At 37.2% G+C, this 20739-nt stretch overlaps 1 protein-coding gene across 1 annotated transcript in view; it reads right to left on the bottom strand.

Annotated features, from left to right (window-relative positions):
- RP1 (RP1 axonemal microtubule associated) overlaps nt 1–20739 on the bottom strand; it is a 325891-nt gene that overhangs the window by 226431 nt on the left and 78721 nt on the right. Inside the window, exons 4-7 of the mRNA XM_038000500.2 lie at nt 19849–20012; nt 15760–15846; nt 12403–12535; nt 6835–6986 (exon numbers count right to left, since the gene is read on the bottom strand). Of these exons, the coding sequence (XP_037856428.2) occupies nt 6835–6986; nt 12403–12535; nt 15760–15846; nt 19849–20012 (536 nt within the window). The remainder of the gene's footprint in view (nt 1–6834; nt 6987–12402; nt 12536–15759; nt 15847–19848; nt 20013–20739) is intronic.

Raw genomic sequence — 20739 nt, 5'->3', positions numbered from 1 at the left:
ACAGACGTATATGGAACCACCAACAAACATGGAACATTATCCATGAGAGATCACAAGTTAGTTCACAAACAAGTCTTAACAAATTTAAGAAAATTAAAATAATATAAAGTATCTTTTCCAATCATAGTGGAACAAAACTAGAAAATAATAGTAGGTAACTAGAATATTCACATATATGCGGAATTAAACAACTCACTTTTTTTTGTTTTTATGGTTTTTTTTTTTTTTAATTATACTTTAAGTTCTAGGGTACATGTGTACAACATGCCGGTTTGTTACATAGGTATACATGTACCATGTTGTTTTGCTGCACCCATTAACTCATCATTTGCATTAGGTATATCTCCTAATGCTATCCCTCCCCCTGTCCCCCGACCCCATGACAGGCCCCCATGTGTGATGTTCCCCACCCTGTGTCCAAGTGTTCTCATTGTTCAATTCCCACCTATGAGTGAGAACACGCAGTGTCTGGTTTTCTGTCCTTGTGATAGTTTGCTCACAATGATGGTTTCCAGTTTCATCCATGTCCCTGCAAAGGACATGAACTCATCCTTTTTTATGGCTGCAGAGTATTCCATGGTGTATATGTGCCTCATTTTCTTAATCCAGTCTATCATTGATGGACATTTGGGTTGGTTCCAAGTCTTTGCTATTGTGAATACTGCCACAATAAACATACGTGTGCATGTGTCTTAATAATAGCATGATTTATAATATTTTGGGCATATACCCAGTAATAGGATCACTGGATCAAATGGTATTTCTAGTTCTAGATCCTTTAGGAATCACCACACTGTCTTCCACAATGGTTTAACTAGTTTAACACTCCCACCAAAAATGTAAAAGCATTCCTATTTCTCCACATCCCCTCCAGCATCTGTTGTTTCCTGACTTTTTAATGATGGCCATTCTGACTGGTGTGAGATGGTGTCTCATTGTGGTTTTGATTTGCATTTCTCTGATGACCAGTGATGATGAGCATTTTTTCATGTGTCTGTTGACCACATAAATGTCTTCTTTTGAGATATACCTGCTCATATCCTTTGCCCACTTTTTGATGGGGTTGTTTTTATCTTGTAAATTTGTTTGAGTTCTTTGTAGCTTCGGGATGTTAGCCCTCTGTCAGATGGGTAGATTGCAAAACTTTTCTCCCATTCTGTAGGTTGCCTGTTCACTCTGATGGTAGTTTATTTTGCTTTGCAGAAGCTCTTTAGATTAATTACATCCCATTTGTCTATTTTGGCTTTTGTTATCATTGCTTTTGCTGTTTTTGTCATGAAGTCCTTGCCCATGCCTATGTTCTGAATAGTATTGCCTAGGTTTTCTTCTAGGGCTTTTATGGTTTTAGGTCTAACATTTAAGTCTTTAATCCATCTTGAATTAATTTTTGCATAAGGTGTAAGCAAGGGATCCAGTTTCAGCTTTCTATAAGTTTCAGCAAGCCAGTTTTCCCAGAACCATTTATTAAATAGAGAATCCTTTCCTCATTTCTTGTTTTTGTCAGGTTTGTCAAAGATCAGATGGTTGTAGATGTGTGGTGTTATTTCTAAGGCCTCTGCTCTGTTCCATTGGTCTATATCTCTGTTTTGGTAACAGTACCATGTTGTTTTGGTTACTGTAGCCTTGCAGTATAGTTTGAAGTCAAGTAGCATGATGCCTCCAGCTTTACTCTTTTGGCTTAGGATTGTCTTGGCAATGTGGGCTCTTTTTTGGTTCCATATGAACTTGAAAGTAGTTTTTTCCAATTCTGTGAAGAAAGTCATTGGTAGCTTGATGGGAATGGCATTGAATCTATAAATTACTTTGGGCAGTATGGCCATTTTCACAATATTGATTCTTCCTATCCATGAGCATGGAATGTTCTGTTTGCTTGTGTCCTCTTTTATTTCGTTGAGCAGAGGTTTGTAGTTCTCCTTGAAGAGGTCCTTCACATCCCTTGTAAGTGGTATTCCTAGGTATTTTATTATCTTTGTAGCAATTGTGAATAGAAGTTCACTCATGATTTGGCTCTCTGTTTGTCTGTTATTGATGTATAGGAATGCTTGTGATGTTTGCACATTGATTTTGTATCCTGAGACTTTTCTGAAGTTGCTTATCAGTTTAAGGAGATTTGGGGCTGAGATGATGGGGTTTTCTAAATATACAATCATGTCATCTGCAAACAGGGACAATTTGACTTCCTCTTTTCCTAATTGAATACCTTTTATTTCTTCCTCTTTCCTGATTGCCCTGGCCAGAACTTCCAACACTATGTTGAATAGGAGTGATGAGGGAGGGCATCTCTGTCTTGTGCTAGTTTTCAAAGGGAATGCTTCCAGTTTTTGCCCATTCAGTATGATATTGTCTGTGGGTTTGTAATAAATAGCTCTTATTATTTTGAGATACATTCCATCAACACCTAGTTTATTGAGAGTTTTTAGCACGAAGGGGTGTTGAATTTTGTCGAAGGTCTTTTCTGCATCTATTGAGATAATCATGTGTTTTTTGTCATTGGTTCTGTGTATGTGATGGATTACATTTATTTATTTGCATGTGTAGAACCAGCCTTGCATCCCAGGGATGAAGCCAACTTGATCATGGTGGATAAGCTTTTTGATGTGCTGCTGGATTTGGTTTGCCAGTATTTTATTGAGGATTTTTGCACTGATGTTCATCAGGCACATCCGTCTAAAATTATCTGTTTTTTGTTTTGTTTTGTTTTGTTTTGTCTCTGCCAGGCTTTGGTGTCAGGATGATGCTGGCCTCATAAAATGAGTTAGGGAGGATTCCCTCTTTTTCTGTTGATTGGAATAGTTTCAGAAGGAATGGTACCAGCTCCTCTTTGTACCCCTGGTAGAATTCAGCTGTGAATCCGTCTGGTCCTGGGTTTTCTTTTGTTTGTTAGGCTATTAATTATTGCCTTAATTTCAGAGCCTGCTATTAACAACTCACTCTTTAAACCATCATCGGGTTGGGTGATGTCAGCAACGTGGCAGACTAGGAGGATTCTGACTTTCAATTTTTCCATGGACATATCAAATAAACAAATACAAATACATCAATTCACTTGGAGAGCTATCCAGATACTTATTGCAACACACACACACTGGGAAACTGAGAAAATATCCACATCGAAACAGGTAGAAAAAGCTGAGACAAGCTCCTGCCACAAACCACACCCCAGAAATAGCACTGCACTGTCAAGAGCTTCTCCAGCTTCAAAAAGGAAGTGTTTGTTTTTTATCTGGAGCCCACAATCTCTTGCTTTCCTTGTTGTCTGTCTGCTGTACTGAAGAATATCTGCTGCAAAAAATAGGTTGCAGTGCTGGCCTCTGTTTTTCCAGGCTTCCAAACTATCTGCCATTTCTGTCATGCCTCCAAGTTAGGGGAGACATAAACCAGTTTCTCCAGCAGCCTTCAAATGAGACAGAATTCTGGACATAGGATCCACTCTTCTGTTTCTGTCCTTTAGTTATCCTGTTGTGCTGTGCAATTCTTCAGTCTTCCTGTTTGGAAGGAAGACCCCATTGAAGCCCAGCTCTACCAAACAAAAGGGCAAGTTCCTTTCCTTCAGAATGTTGGCTCCCATGGGCTCCTCTTCCGAGGTATGGGGACGTACAAAAACAGAAAAATGAAAGTTAAAAAAAAAAAGGTGGCATATCTGCACCTTCTCTATATGTGAGGAGTTCCCGTTCCTGCCTCCTGAACCAGAACTAGAGGGCTTCTACTGAGCCCCCACATCTGAGGTCCAGTGCCTGTTTCCAGGTTTCTGGTGCACTGAATCCAGGCTGAGGGATTGTAGAGGAGAAAACCTAACTTTATGGTTGCTATCCAAGGGATTGGCTCCTACATCACCTGCCTCTGAGAGCAGATGGGCTTGGCATATGAAAATCCCCTGGGATCACAGAGAACTAGGAGGTGGTTTTAAACAGGGAGCTATACCCCTAGACTTAGTGCAGAGTAAGCAAGGAAAATTATCTAACTTCCAGTTTCTTCCCAGAAGAGGAGTGACTGCACACAATCCCAGCTGCTGTCTGAGGGTCAGGGCTTCTAACTAGAGTATATCTGGAAGCCTAGAGGGCAGGAAATTAGTAAAGTTCCCAGACCCTCAATAGGCATGTGGGTACTTCCCATGTCTTCTCACTCTAGCTCACTCCAGCAATAAAACCAAGTCCCCAGCTTCTCCCTGAAAAGAGTTTCTCTACACACCGAGCATCCCAACTTTCATAGCTCCCACCTAAACAACTGGCTCCTAAATCAACTACTTTTGGAAACGTGGGGGCTCAGCATTTGAGAATTGCCTGGAACCACAGAGAACAAAGAGGCAATTTCAACTGGGTACAAGAACACTTGCAGCAGCTATCCCACATAAGGCTTAGCACAGAGCAAGCAGGCAAAAATACCCAAATCCCTTTTTCTCACTACAAAAGGTTGGACTTACACTTTCTCGGATGCTGCCCCAGAGTTGAGCTTCTAGTTAGCCTGCATCTGGTTGGTGATAAGTCAAGTAATTACAAGTCCTTTGTGAACCTGAACAGACATGCCTTCTTCCCCACCCGGCTCCAGTGATAAAGCCAATCTCCATCTTCTCCCTGGAAGGAGTTTGTCCATACATAGAATGTCCCATATTTTACAGCTTCTACCTGAGGGACTGGGCTCCACCACCTGTAGGAGCTGATGGGGATAGGCATTCTTGAGTACCCCAGGGACTGCAGAGAATGAAGAGATGCTTTAAACAGGTAAGGAGCACTTCCAGCAGCTTTCTCCTGGCTTCATGCAGAGAGAGCAGGCAAAAAACCCCAGCACCCAGTTTTTCTTTGAAAGGGGTTTGATGCACACCTAATGTCAAGTTTCCCAGCAATTTCCATGGGTTACATTTTTAATGATCTTGTATCCAGGCAGTGACAGAAAAAGCAATCAGTAGTCTACTGAGTGTCTGCACACTTCATACAGCATTTTCCCCTGGTTCATTCCAGTGATAAAACAAGTCTCCAACTGACCCACCTGTCTCTGAGAACTGATGGAACTGAGCATTTGCTAGGCTCTTGGGGGCAACAGAGAGCAATGCAACGGTGTGGTCTGAACAGGAGTGCAGGCATTTGCCACAGATCCTCTCTGCAGCTTAATGCAGAGTGAGTGGGAGATAAACTCCAGGTTCTGCCTGAGGAAAAACGGAACTTGATCACACATCTAGCAACCCAACTTTTCCAGCTGCTTCTCAAGAGACTGGTTTCTATCTTACCTATCTCTAGGGCACTGACAGGACTTGGCACACCCTAAACTCCTGGGGACCACTAAAAACAAAGACAGTAGTTGGGACAAATACAAAAGTTTGGAAGGCACTTAATCTCTGCCAAGTTGATCGGTGAGGTTCTATTTCCTATATGAAGCCAGTCTCACAAGATTGGGAGAGGTGGCTGTCTTATCTAATTCATAGAAACTAATAGAGAAAGTCAAAGAAAATGAAGAAAAAAGGGAAATATGTCCCAAACAAAAGAACAAGATTAATTTCCAGAAATGGAACTAAGTGATTTACTCAACAGAGAATTCAAAATAACAGTCACAAAGATACTGAGGTCAGGAGAGCAATGAATGAACCAAGTTAGAAATTCAACAAAGAGGAAATACAAAGGCTTAAGTTCCAGAATAAACAAAGAATTTCTACAATTCAACAACAAAAAAGAAGAAATAACCCAATTTTTTTCTTTTTCAACTTTTATTTTAGATTCAGGCAGTACATGTGCAGGTGTGTTAACTGGGTATATTGTGTGATGTTGAGGTTTAGAATATGAAGGATCCTATCACCCAGGTACTAAGCATAGTACCCAACAGTTTTTCAATCCTTGCCTCATTCTCTTGCATCCCTCTCCACACCCCAGTATCTATTGTTGCTCTCATTGTGTCCATGAGTACCCTATAATTAGCTCCCACTTATAAGTGAGAACATACAGTATTTGGTTTTCTATTCCTACAAATAACCCAACCCTAAAATGGGCAAAGAACTTGAACAAACATTTCTCCAAAGATTATATACAAGTGGCCAATAAGCATATGAAAGATGCTCAACATCACTAATAAATAAAGAAATGTAAACCGAAACCAATGAGATATTCCCTCATAGCCATTAGGATGGGTGCATAAAAAAAATTAACAAGTCTTGGCAAGGAGGTGGAGAAACTGGAACCCTTGTGCACTGCTGGTGGGATTGTAAAATGGTGCAACCACTATGCAAAACAGTATAGCAGTTTCAAAAAATTAAAAACAAACTACCATATGATCCCTCAATCTCACTTCTAAATATGTATCAAAAACAAGTTGAAAAGATGAGCTCAAAGAGATAGCTGCACCCCCATGTACACAGTAGCATTATTCACAATAGCCAAGAGGTGGAGGCAACCCAAATGTCCATTAATCGATGAAATGATAAATAAAATGTAGTTTGTTTGTTTGCATACAAGGGAGTATTATTCAGCCTTTAAAAGAAAGGAAATACTGTCACATGCTATAACATGGATGAATCTTGAGGACATTATGCTAAGTGAAATAAGCCAGTCACAAAAGACAATTACTATATTATTTCCCTTACATGAGGTATCTGAAGTAAAAATACAGAAATAGAAAGTAGAATGGTGGTTACTAGGGACTGAAGGGAAGGAGAAATGGGGAGTTGTTAATTACTAGATTACCAATTTTGGAAGATGAAAAAGTTCTGATGATCTGTTGCACAGTAATGTGAATACTTAACATTACTAAACTGTGCACTTAAAATGCTCTTAAAATAGTTACAACAGTAAATCTTATTTTATGTGTTTTACCATGATTAATCTTTTTAAAATCAACAGGTATTTTGCTTACTTGTCCTCTTAAAAAATTGAAAGAGCTCTTCGATCTAAATAGTTGTCTGGATCCGGTATCTCCCTTTTCCCCATGGATAGAAATGTAGACGTTTGCTACTGTTCCAGCATTCCATAGCTCACCCGTTGCCACATTCACTTCATATATTGTCACTGACAACATAAGAAAAAAACCTTTTTAAGTGCCAAGCAGTGCTCATATAATAGAAAATTACGCACAGAAATCTCCCCTTATCCATGGTGGAAAAGTTCCAAGATCCCCAGTGGATGCCAGAAACCACAGATAGTAACAAATTCTATATATACTATGTTTTTCTCTATATATACCTACTTATAATAAAGTTTAGTTCACCATAAGACATTAACAATAACAATAAAATTGATTAATTATAACAATATACTATTCACAATTTCACAGACAGAAAACTTGTTCTTACCACAAATCTTACCAAATTTGACATACTTTTTTTTTTCTTTCCATATTAATTCAAGAACTTTCACCTTTTCACTTAAAGGAAGTACTTTATGGCTTCTCTTTGAAATATCCAAATTGCCAGCATCACTGTTCTTGCACTTTGAGGCCATTATTCAGTAAAATAAGGGTTACTTGAACACAAGCACTGCGATACTGTGACAGTTGACGGCTACTAAGTGACACACAGGTGGAGAGCATGTACAGCATGGATTCACTAGAGAAAGCGGTGATTCACATCAGGGCAGGATGGAGCAGGACAGCAGGAGATTTCATCACACTCAGAACAGGACACAACTTAAAATTTGTGAATTGTCTGTTTCTGGAATTTTACATTTAATATTTTCGGACAGCAATTGACTTTGAAGAACTGAGACCAAGGAGAGAAAACCCATGGACAAGTGGAGACTACTGTACAGAAATCCAATCAAGAGTTCTAGTTCCAGGTAATATGGAGTAACACGCACCACCCAGTCTCTCCTACTGAATGCAGCTGTAAAACTTTGACAGAATGCATAGAACAGCTATATGAAGGTCAAAACGTGAACAGCGGCAGGAGGAATGGGGAAGAAGACCAAAATTTAAAGTAACATCAAGCATCTGTGAGTTTACCTTTTTTCCTCCTCCACAGTCCCCTAGCCTGGATTCAATGCACCAGAGACCTGGAAATAGGTACCAGGACCTCAGATACGCGGGCTCGGTAGAAGCCCTCTAGTTTTGGTTCAGGAGGCAGGAAAGGGAACTCCTCAAATATAGTGAAGAGAAGATGCAGACATGCTACCATTTTTTTACTTGCATTTCTCTATTTTCTTATATCCCTGTGCCTGGGAAGAGGAGTACATTGGAGCCAACATTTTAAAGGAGAGAACTTTCACTTCTGTTTGGAGGAACTGGGCTTCAGTAGGGTCTTCCTTCCAAACAGGAAGACTGAAGAAGTGCACAGCACAACAGGATAACTAAAGCCTCAGTTTTCTAAGCAAAGGACCAAAAGAAAGATCCAAGAACTGTAGAGATTTTAAGAACTGAACTGACATTGGAACCACAGCCCACAGAAGGCAGGTTAGAATTTACAACCTGAAATTAACCAGTAGTCAACTGTATACTAAAACAAAAATATCAACATTCTCCTTAGGATTTAAGTAAGAGCTACTGTCTCACATAACAATATGTAAAATGCCCCAGATACAATATGAATAATCAGAATATTAAGAACAAGAAAAATATCAACTCACACGGGAAAAGAGAACGGAGACATCACCATTGAGATGACACAGGTACTGATTATCTGGCAAATATTTTAAAGCAGTCAGGATACAAATGTTACTACAAACAATCATGAACACTCTTAAAACCAATAGATAAACAGAAAATCCCCGCAAAGAAATAGAAAATTTAAAGAATAACTAAATAGAAATTTTAGAACTGAAAAAAAGCATCATAAGCAAATTTTAAAACTCACTGAATAGGCTCAAGAGCAGATTAGAGAGAACAGAGGAAAGCACAAATGAGCCTGAAGACAGATAAACAGAAATCATCCAATCTAACAACACAGAAACATACTTTTTTTAAAAAAAATGAACCTCAGGGACCTGTAGGGTAATGACAAAATACCTAATATTCATGGGCATGAAGTACCAGAAGAAGATAAAAAGATACTAATTCAAGAGTTCTGTGAATTCAAACACATTCCTGCACTGCCCTCCCACACCAGTTCCACCCTCTGGATTTTCACATCAGTTGATATTCCTTCATATTCCATTCCCTCCTCAGCTCATGCAGAAGGTTTATAAGTAGGAATTATTGAGGGAAGTTTTATTTACTTTCTGGGATTGTAAACTTGACAATCCTTTTCTTAAGATTAATAACTTTTCTCCATTCTTTTTCATTTTTTCCTTTTTTTTTTTTTTTATTCAGGGTCTGGTTCTGTCACTCAGGCTGGAATGTGGTGGAACAATCACGGCTCACTGCATCGTCAACCTCCCAGGCTCAAGTGATCCTCCCTCCTCAGGCTCCTGACTAGCTGGGACTACAGGCATGTGCTACTATGCCCAGCTAATATTTTTATATATACACACATATATATGTGTGTGTATATATATATATAATCATGTATATATAATAATATAATTATATAACATTATATTACATATTCATAATATATAATTTTATATATTCTTTTTAATAGAGATGGGGTTTTACCATGTTGCCCAGGCTGGTCTTGAACTCAAGAGATCCACCTGCGTTAGCCTCCCAGAGTGCTGGGATTACAAGTGTAAACCACCACACCCAGCCTTCCCCATTATTTTTCTAAACAAACTTTCATTTTTCCTTTTTTAAAAACCAAATAACTATGATACAATTGGAGAGAGAAAACAAGAGGAGGGGAATCAGAGTAACAGTGGTCTATCATCTTTGTGCTATTCTATTCAGAGGTGTTCTTCTTTTATTGTCCATGTAAGAACTTAAAAGACAAATATACAACAAAAATGAATTGAAGTTTTCTTAATTAATTGACACATTTGTCCAGGGTTCTACTGGGTAAACTGAAATATAAAATAGTTGTTTCATTAAAAAGTACCCATAGGAGAGGATATGGAGAAATAGGAACACTTTTATACTGTTGGTGGGAGTGTAAACTAGTTCAACCATTGTGGAAGACAGTGTGGTGATTCCTAAAGGATCTAGAACTAGAAATACCATTTGACCCAGTCATCCCATTACTGGGTATATACCCAAAGGATTACAAATCATGCTGCTATAAAGACACACGCACATGTATGTTTATTGTGGCACCATTCACAATAGCAAAGACGTGGAACCAACCCGAATGTCCATCAATGACAGACTAGATTAAGAAAATGTGGCACATATACAACATGGAATACTATGCAGCCATAAAAAAGGATGAGTTCACGTCCTCTGTAGGGACATGGATGCAGCTGGAAACCATCATTCTCAGCAAACTATCGCAAGAACAGAAAACCAAACACTGCACATTCTCACTCATAGGTGGGAATTGAACAATGAGAACATTTGGTCACAGGAAGGGGAACATCACACACCGGCACCTGTCATGGGTTGGGGGGGGAGGGATAGCATTAGGAGATATACCTAATGTAAATGACGAGTCAATGGGTGCAGCACACCAACATGGCACATTATACATATGTAACAAACCTGCACGTTGTGCACATGTACCCTAGAACTTAAAGTATAATTTTAAAAAGCATATTAAAAAAAAGTACCCATAGGGCATCAGCAAGATGATGCAAACCCTAGACCCACATTTGCCCACAGAAATACCATCATAACAACAATACCTGGAACATTTGCCTTTGTGAGAACCCCAGAAACCACCTAAGAGGTTCCTACACCCAGGCAAGACCAAAAACAAAAAGAACCTCATCGAAACCAGTAGGAAAATTCATGGCATTTTACATGCTGAAGCTCCCCCTCCTACCCCCGGCACATACAGCATGACCAAGTTGCATTTATACCTAGATATACAAGGATGGTTTTCAGGTACACATGACGGTATACTAGTAAACTGGGCAAACACTTTTAGAGTTACTGTTGTCTTAAATGACAAATAACTACCATTACTTTTTATAAACTTAAAGGAATAAAATATAGCAAAAAAGACATTAATCCAGCTTTAGTTATTTGTACCACCTAGAACTTACGTGTCTACCTCTAGCAAAGGGTGTTACTTGTTTGTAACGATATCATTTCAGACACAGTATCAATCTTAGCTAGAATATTAGATAAAAATATGGCAAGGGTAAATCATCATTTGCTATATCTACCATTGACCTAGATAACTAAAGGCTTATCAAGTTTACAGATAGCATATGATAGGGTATGGTTAGAATACCAAGCCATGTCCTGAAACTGAAAAGAAAAATGTTGATTAATAAACCATAAGGGTCAAGCCCTACAAAAAAGACAAGTAAAATCAGAAGATATTTGTAGAGTGTGCCTTCTTTGAGTAGAACTTTAACAGTTAAAACTGGAGGGAAGTAGCAGCAGAAAGTGACCTCTGCATCATTACCAACAATGGGTAGGAATAGGGCACCCGGCAAACATCTCCTCAGGTGAAACACGTGGGCTGATGAGGAAGAATAGTGATAACAATGCTGCTAAATGGTGAAAAAAAATACTTATGAATGGTGAGAACAATGCTCATGCTTCACTTTTCAGTAACTAGGGCTATTCACGTCTTTTCAAAAATATTTTAACTTCAGAAACTTAAGAAAAGTGATCGCATCTTAATTTAAAACCACAAAGGAATCATCAGTCTGTGCAAATGTTTTGCCAGTCTACGTTCCCTCAAAAAACTACACAGGTTGGTATGGACCTAAGCCTAATGTCAGATAAGACTTACTATTACTCATTTATTTATTTATTTATTTAGAAAATTAAAACATGACATTTTTAATAGAACACAGTCTGGATTGGAGAAAAATCCATTTTTTGCCAGTTAATAATCTCACATGCCCTTATCCCATTCTCCTCCAAGGCAGAGGCCAGCAGACCCAAGAGCAAATAGTTCTTATGGACAGCCACCCTGAATTCTTATGCTAGGCAGCAGTGACTACCTAACCCTGAGTAGAAAAAGAGCCTATTATCAGCCATAAATTTAAACAAGGCTTGAATACATCTCTGCTTTTGGCCAGACATTTAGAATGTCATTGAGCAGTTGTGTTTTTATTTCCTAATCAAATAGTTAAAGTTTCAAAAATGAGGGAGAGCCCGGTGGGAAAAGTATATATTGACTTGCATTTCTTAGCCCTGGAGGAACTTCATTTGACATTCAATTTTTCTCATGACCGCCTAAGAATTAATTTCCTTGTTTTGATTAAGAAGCATTTCAGCCGACCTTCCTATAGGGCTGTTGACAAGAACATATTCCTGAATGTTGGCACGTGAAACAACTAAAAAGCATTTAGATGCAGCTGCCACATCAGAGAGGTAAGTGATAAGAAACTGGCAGTCCTTAATCATTCATTTACTCAACATGTGTTTATTGGTTCCCTGTCCTTCAGTATTTAGGCAAACAAGTTTTATCTGTGCTGCCTGGAGTTGACTCTTTCCTACCTGGAAGGATGGGTTGTCCTTTACTTAAAACAGGAAATTCTCGACAGATTTCCCCATCCTCTTGATCTCGTGCAAACCATCGTTGAACAGGTACATAAAACTGTTTTCCAGAATTCATATTATGCAATTGTATCTACAATAACAATAATATTACTTTCAAAAATGTAGGAATGCTTTATCAAAGTGTCAAATAAGTTTTGGTTCAAGACTGCCACTTAGCTCAGAGAACTTTTTTTGATATGAGAAACTGTTGATAATTTGACAGTGCTAATTTCTTCTTTTCCTGCCATCTCAAGTACAATGGCATTTCTTTCCTCTATCTAAAAATCTTCCTATTTCTATTTACTTCTTTATTTTTTTGAGACAAAGTCTTGCTATGTTGCCCAGAATGGTTGCCAACTCCTAGGTTGAAGTGATCCTCCCACCTCAGCCTCCTGAGTAGCTGGGTCTACAGACATATGCCACTGCACCCAGATAAATTTTCTATTTCTAGCTTCTCTATTTTGAAATGTTTATTTCCAACATGGCAATTTCTTCCCAAATCTTATGCATTAATATTTTCCTGTTTAGAAAGAAATGTTTACATTTTTAGAAATATATTTTTCCCTGTTTCAACTTCTTAGAAATTGATTTTTTGGTTTAAAGTAATTTTATAAATATTAGCATAAGGTCAGATTTCATACTCTACAGATTCAAACTGATATGGTTCCCCCCTTGGATCCTTAGCAATGAATAAAATTCAACCAGTAATCATTTATATGGTCACCTATTACACCTAATCCATTTATCCTGGAGTTAAACAAGAATGTTAATAATTTCTGGTAGGAACTGAAACATATGAAAATCATCAAAAAGTAAAAAATTATGTTTTCTGATACTAAAATCTAGCCTTTTCTGAATAGAGTACAATTATTCTTTTACAGTATCTCTTGGAGTTCCAGTAATTGATGTCACAAAATAGTGAATAAGCATGCCAGTGTGCAAGGGTAATGTAAGGATTGTTAGCCTATCTAAATATTCAAAATTACTTTAAAACTTCACTATGCTTTCTGATGTTTAAGAATTCAGAAGTGTTCTGTAATGGATTCAGATGTTTCATTTGTAGTACAATGAAATGTTTACAGAAAGATAACTTTTTCATTAAAATAATTTTAGAAATAAAAAAAGCTTCAGTGAGGTGTTATTTTAACTATTAAGTTAATGTTACTCTTTTGAAAATTCCTTAAATCAGAGATTTTCAACTTTAATGATTTTAAAATCACCTTGTTAAAAAGGCAAATTTTCACCCAGGCACAGTGGCTCACACCTGTAATCCCAGCACTTTGCAGGCCCAAGGTGAGCAGACTGCTTGAGCCCAGGAGTTTGAGACCAACCAGGGCAACATGGCAAGACCCCGTCTCCACAAAAACTTAAAAATTAGCCAGGTGTGGTGGTGCATGCCAATAGTCGCAGCTCCTTGAGAGGCTGAGGTGGGAGGATCACTTGAGTCTGGGAAGTTAAGGCTGTAGTGAGCCATTATCGTGCCACTTGACTCCAGCCTGGGCAACAGACAGAGACCCTGTCTCAAAAAGGAAAAAAAGGCAGATTTTCAGTACCTGCTCCTACTAAGGTCTCTGGGTCTCAGACAGGTTCAGGAATTCACATTTATAAATGCATATTAAGTGTGATTCTGACACAATGTAATGTCACTTTTAGAAAGGCTTCCTGAGAACCAGTGAGAAAAACTATTGTTTGCAAGGTTACTACTGCCAAGACTGTCTGATTTGACCATTTTAATTAAGGCCCAAAGCTGATCGTTTGAGAAGCAGAAAATAACCTAACATTTTGAACTTTTTATTTTGTAAACTTCCTTAACTGAACTTGAAAAAAATCAAGATTAAGTTTCTAAAGCAATGTGGTTATTTTATGGAAATGTATTATTGTTGCTATTACGGAATCAGTGATTTTGTTCGAATCCCCATACAAGTTGGCTTACTTAAAATTTCAAATTTTAAACTTCTAAACTGTATTATAAGAATTAAACAGAAAAATTTCAACTAATTTCACAAAATGGATAAACTGGATAACAGTTTTTGTACATTCGGAATGAAACTTTGAATCAAGAACGTGTCTCTTCTTCACAGGTACTCAACAAGAGCCAAAGTAAACCTTAGGCAAAGTTCTCTCGCAGTGAGAGAATACTTGCCATAGAGAGAAAGACAATAGAAATTTTCAGCCTGATTTTTATATCATTCCTCTATAATACAAAATTTTTTGTCTCAGCATCCCAAGTTCATAATGAATGTAATCTTGCTTATTGGCTATCAAAAGAAATAGCAGGAGGATTAATGATAATTTTCATATGTTAGTTTACTTCACTGAGAGGGAAGAAAAAAAGATATTATTGTCACATATGATCACTTAAGAATCAATTTGAATATTATACTTCAAAAGCTCTATATAGCATAAAAGAGAGCATTTCACATAGAAGCCAGGTAGTAATTTTGAATTTTAAAATATAACCTCAACATTCTGTATTTTCATAAGGTAAATTTTTTCATTCTGCTTTCAGAATCCTTTGTAACTTTAACATAAAGAAGATGGTATTAACAACTATATACTCCTGCTAATGGAATTTTTTAATGTTTTTAAGGAATTACTCATCTTCTATGAATTTTGCATTAATTCTTCCACATGTTAAAACTCAAGAAGAGTAAGTTTGCCAAAAATATCAGGAATATGATGAGATTTTCTTCACATTTTGAGAACTTGTTTAAACAGCATTTATTTTGAAATGACAGAAGATGTAAATATACCATACACAAAAATGTATGACAAACTCTATGATTTCCAGTGTTGGAGATCTGCATTTACTGACAATCATGGTAATAAGTGGATGTTTCATGCTGAACAATGTAGAAAATTTAAGCCTTTTTTTTTTAATCTTAAAAACACTCAAGGGGCATTTTCCTGCTTAGCATGAATAGACTAAATTTCAGAGCTGGCATTCAATTCTAGTAGACTATTATTTCATCAACACAGTGGTCTATCTTTACAACATTTCTGAAGCAAATAACATACAGCTAGTCATCTTTTTATCAGTAGTGCAACTATATCAAGAAGCTATATGAGTTTACCCAGAGTCCCAGGCATTTTTTTCTTTGCAAAGAGGTGAAAGAATTGCTTGGTTAAGGTGCCTCCCTCAATCAATTAAGAATTAATTAATTATTAAGGACATATGATACTTCTGCCTTGAGGAAAGCACAAGCTAAAAAGGTACAGGACTCCATCAACTCATTATAGGCATGATGAGTTGACTCCTGAGAGGAATATGCAGAGGATTTTGCAAAGAATGGGAAAGTGTTGATACATCCTTACCTCCTTGCAGTGCCAGGAAGGGGAGTGTCCAGAGTTGGTATGCCCAATACGAATTTTAAAGAGTGTTCCAATGTCTCCAACTGTTATCTATGAAGAGCCAAGGGAACAACTTTCAATATAATTTCACAAAATCCACTTAAAAACAGCTCAGATTAGGACATGATATGTTGATAAAGGGGTCAATTCATTAAGAAGAGATAAGAATTATAAACATGTACACACCTAACAAGAGAGTACTAAAATATAATAAGCAGGCCGGGCGCGGTGGCTCACGCCTGTAATCTCCGCACTTTGGGAGGCCGAGGCGGGTGGATCACGAGATCAGGAGATCGAGACCATCCTGGCTAACACGGCGAAACCCCGTCTCTACTAAAAATACAAAAAAATTAGCCGAGCCTGGTGGAGGGTGCCTGTAGTCCCAGCTACTCGGGAGGCCGAGGCAGGAGAATGGCGTGAACCCAGGAGACGGAGCTTGCAATGAGCCGAGATCCTGCCACTACACTCCAGCCTGGGTGACTGAGCAAGACTCTGTCTCAAAAAAATAATAATAAAATAAATAAAATATAATTAGCAAAATTTAACAGAACTGAATGGAGAAACAGGCGCTCTTTGATAATAGTTGGAGACTTCAATACCCCACTTGAATGATGGCAAAACAAGTACAGAAAATAATAAGAAAATAGAGGACTTGAACATTACACACCACCTAGACCTAACGTCTACAGAACACTCCACCCAACAACAGAAAACAGTCTTTCCAAGTACACATGGAACGTTCTCCAGGATAGAACATATGTTTTGCAACAAAACAAGTCTTGAAAATTTAAAAAGACAAATCATACAGAGTATCTTGTCCAAACACAAAGGAATGAATCCAGAAATCAGTATTATAAGGCAAACTGAAAAGTTCAAAATATGTGTAAATTCCAAGGCAGGTGGATCATGAGATCAGGAGTTCAAGACCAGCCTGGCCAACACAGTGAGACCTTGTCTGTACTAAATATACAAAAATTAGCTGGGCATCATGGCGGGTGCCTGTAATCCCAGTTACTTGGGAGGCTAAGGCAGGAGAATTGCGTGAAGTCAGGAGGCAGAGGTTGCAGTGAGCCAAGATCATGCCACTGCACTCCAGCCTGGGCGAAAGAGCTAGACTCCATCTCAGAAGAAAAAAAAAAAAAAAAAAAAGTGTAAATTAAAGAACATACTTGTAAGCAACGAATAAGTCAAAGCACAAACTGCAGGAAAATTTAAAAATACTTCGAGATAAGTGAAAGCAAAAATATAAGATACAAAAAATATGCAAAAAGCAGAGCTCTGAGGGAAATTTATAGCTATATACACCTACATTTAAAAAGAAGAAAAATCTCAAATAAATAACCTAACTTTACATCTTAAGGAACTGGAAAAAGAAAGGCAAACTAAATCCTAAGCTGGTAGAACAAAGAGATAGATGATAAACAAAAGGGAGAATATAAAAACAACAAAATAAATGAAATTAATATTTGTTTATTAAAAACATCAATAAAACTGATAGACTTTAGCCTATCTAGATTTTAGCAAAGAGAATTGCTAAAATCAAAAATAAAAGAAGAGACATTACTATTGACTTTACAGAAATAAAAAGGATTATAAAAGAATGCTATGAGCAACAGTATGCCAACAAATTAGATAACCTAGATGAAATGGACAAATCTATAGAAACACACAGACCACCAAAACTGACTCGAAGAAATAAAAAATATGAATAGACCTATAAAAGGTAAAGAGGTTGAATCAGTAATGAAAAACCTCCCAAGAAAAAGAAACCTAGGACAGAAGTCTTCACTGGTGAATTCTATCAAATATTTAAAGAAGAATTAATTCCAAACACTTCCAAAAAAGAGGTGGAAATACTTTTTAACTCATTCTGCAAGGTCAGCATTATGCTGATAACAAAGTCAAAGACTTAACAAGAAAACTATAAACCACTGTGCCTTATAAAGATGCAAACATCTTCAACAAAACTAGCTAATGAATCCAGAAGCATATTAAAAAGATTACACATTATAATAAACTAGGATTTACCAGGAATGGAAATTGGTTCTACATACAAATATCAATCTAATATACCACGTAAATAAAATAGAGGGGAAAAACACAATCATCTCAACTGATGCCAAACCACCCCCCCACACACACACACATATTTGACAAAATCACATGCCCTTTCATGATTTAAAAAAAAAAAAAAAAAAAATTCAACAAACTAGAAATTGAAAAGAACTTCCTGAACATGGTAAAGGACACTCATCGTGAGAAAAACCCACAGATAACATCATACTAAATGGTAAAAGATGGAGAGCTTTTCCCCCAAATCAGGAACAAGACAAGGATAATAATTTTTGCTACTTCTATTCAACACTGTACTGAAAGTTCTAGCTAGAGCAATTTCAGCAACAAGAAAAAATTTAAAACATCCAAATAGGAAAGGGAAGGGGAAGGAAGGGGAGGGGAGGGGAGGGAGGCAATAGAAGGGGGAGGGGAAGGGGGAGGAAAAGTCGGGAGGGGAAGTGGGGAGAGGAATCAGGGATAGGAAGGGAAAGGGAAGGGAAAAGGAAGGGGAAGGGAAAGGGAAGGGAAGACATTAGAGGTTGCTAGGGGTTGGCAGAAAGGCAACAGGGAGTGACTGCATAACAAGGTTTTCTTTTGGAGTGAAAAAAATGTTATAAAAGTAGATAGTGATTGTTGAATAACACTGTGAATGTACTATATGCCACTAAATGGTACAATTTAAAATTTTTTAATGGTAACTTTTGTGTATTTTACAATAAAAAAGGAAAAAAAAAGGTCTATACAAAGAAAGTACAAGGAAAAAGGAAAGGAAGATGTAAAACAGTCTGCCTAAGAACCCTCACAAGAAAACAATTCATTAGAACAAACGAAACTGTGATCAAAATTGGCGTGAAATTACTGCATTTAATGAAGCTATCACCTCTACAACAAGAGATCAATGTAGCCATTCCAGAACTCAAGCAAGAGTGACAACAGAAAGAGCTGAAATGTAGTAGCAGCATTAAGAAAAAAGAAGCATCAAACTATGAAAATGAGGGGTTAAGGGTGCTCCTTTCTTGTTACAGAATTGAAAATTATTTAGCCCTATAAACTATGTGAATATATAATTCAATTTAAAAGTAAACAGAAACACTAAAATAGCAAAACAACAACAACAGCTCAGACTATTTTTGTTTCTTACTCATGGAAAATAACGACAAAATCTTTTACTTTTAGTGACTATAAGCACAAGAGTGTCTTTAAATATTGACTCATATAGGATGGAAAAGTTAAATCAAACTAAACTAATGGGAACAATGTTTCCAAATGGTTCAGCCTCTACTGTGGTTGTAGTAAACCAAACACCCAGGATCACATGGAGGTGGCTGTCCAATGAAGACTTACAATACTTAAGGACACTCTTTTTTCATGGTGATTTTACTGTCTCCACCTGGTTCAAAGCAGTCCTTCTGTGCATCCATTAATTTATTCAACAGACATTACTAAGCACCTATAAGTGCTAGGTGCTTGACCCATTTCAAGTCTTGCCTTTGTTTGCTAATGTATCTGACTTCAGTTTAACAACATGGCACTGGTCTCCTTGCTTCATCTTTGTTACCTCTGTTTCCCTCTAGATATTGATCTCCATGTGTCTAGCCATGGTCTAATAACTTGATAACTAATAACTAATAAAAACCAATAATTAACAACTTGATGACAACTTTTTTGCCTTCCTTGTTTGATAATTTTATTTTTCATTTTTTGAACTTGACTTGGAGCCTTATCTGGAAAGCCAGAAAGGCATAAGCCCTTGCTGCTGATGTCTGTCCACATAGAAATAAATGCTTACCATCTAGTATTTCTCTCTAGCTACTGTCTCTTCCCATATTGCAGATTTACTTGTGTTAAATCCGCTTGAGCAAAAACTTCCATAAATTACTTTTGAATGATCTTCTACAGGGCACATGGTATTGTTAAAGGGATAGACTATGTTCCTTCCAAAGTACCTACTAGCTGTATCACTTATATTAACAGCTTGTACTCAGTTTTATTACTTACAGTAAATATGTCTTCATGGCCATCCTGAAATCGAGCCCCATCTGTTCCATAAAGATATATGGGGGCTGAACTTCTATGCTGTCCATACAGAATAATATAAATCTGTGAGCTGGTTCCTGCATCTGGCAAGTCACTGGTGATTATAAAAACTTTCCAGTTACTACCTATAAAAGAAAAAATAACATACAGCATTATGGCAACTGATAGAAATGGAAGACTCAGAACAACAGGTCATCATAAAAGTAGGAGGGTTCAGGATAGACAAAACTTATTCTTCATCTCCTCTGAAGAAGTGCCATAATAGAAGATTTATATTTGGAATTTAAAATACTCAATAAAATCACTATTTCCTACAATGTGACAGTGAGAATATTTCCAAAAAGATCGTTAGTGAGGCTAGAGTGGTATCATTACCATATTATTGTTGGTCATTCCTGGACTCCAAGAGAGTCACTAAACAACTTCTTTGAAGCTCCCAATATTTTGACAAAAAAAATCTCCAGTATTCTCAGCTCTGGCATGTAACATGTGCATTGAGAATTAATGCCTTTTAGGATATTTTTTGAGTTTAGATATTTATTTTCCAAAATAAAAATTTATATGATAATTAAGAATATAAACTGGAATTGGTGAGTAGAATTTGGGAAGTTATCTGCTATAATTTATTCATTTATTATTTTAAGTATCCTCAATTAATAAAGTAACTAAATCCTACAAACAGAAGCATATTTTGTATCACCTACAAACAGATGAAAACAATGCTAGAAAACATATGGCTCATTGTGAACAAAACTGAGACTGACTAAACATTATAGTACATTCATGGTGGTATGATACAATATCCTAGGATTTCGATTTAATTTTGCCAGGTTTCTGTGCGATAAACATCAG

This window comes from Chlorocebus sabaeus, chromosome 8 (genome assembly GCF_047675955.1).
Source record: "Chlorocebus sabaeus isolate Y175 chromosome 8, mChlSab1.0.hap1, whole genome shotgun sequence".
NCBI classification, from domain to species: domain Eukaryota; kingdom Metazoa; phylum Chordata; class Mammalia; order Primates; family Cercopithecidae; genus Chlorocebus; species Chlorocebus sabaeus.
The sequence above is the reverse complement of the archived record's forward strand: the minus strand, read 5'-3'. Positions and strand labels throughout refer to the sequence as shown.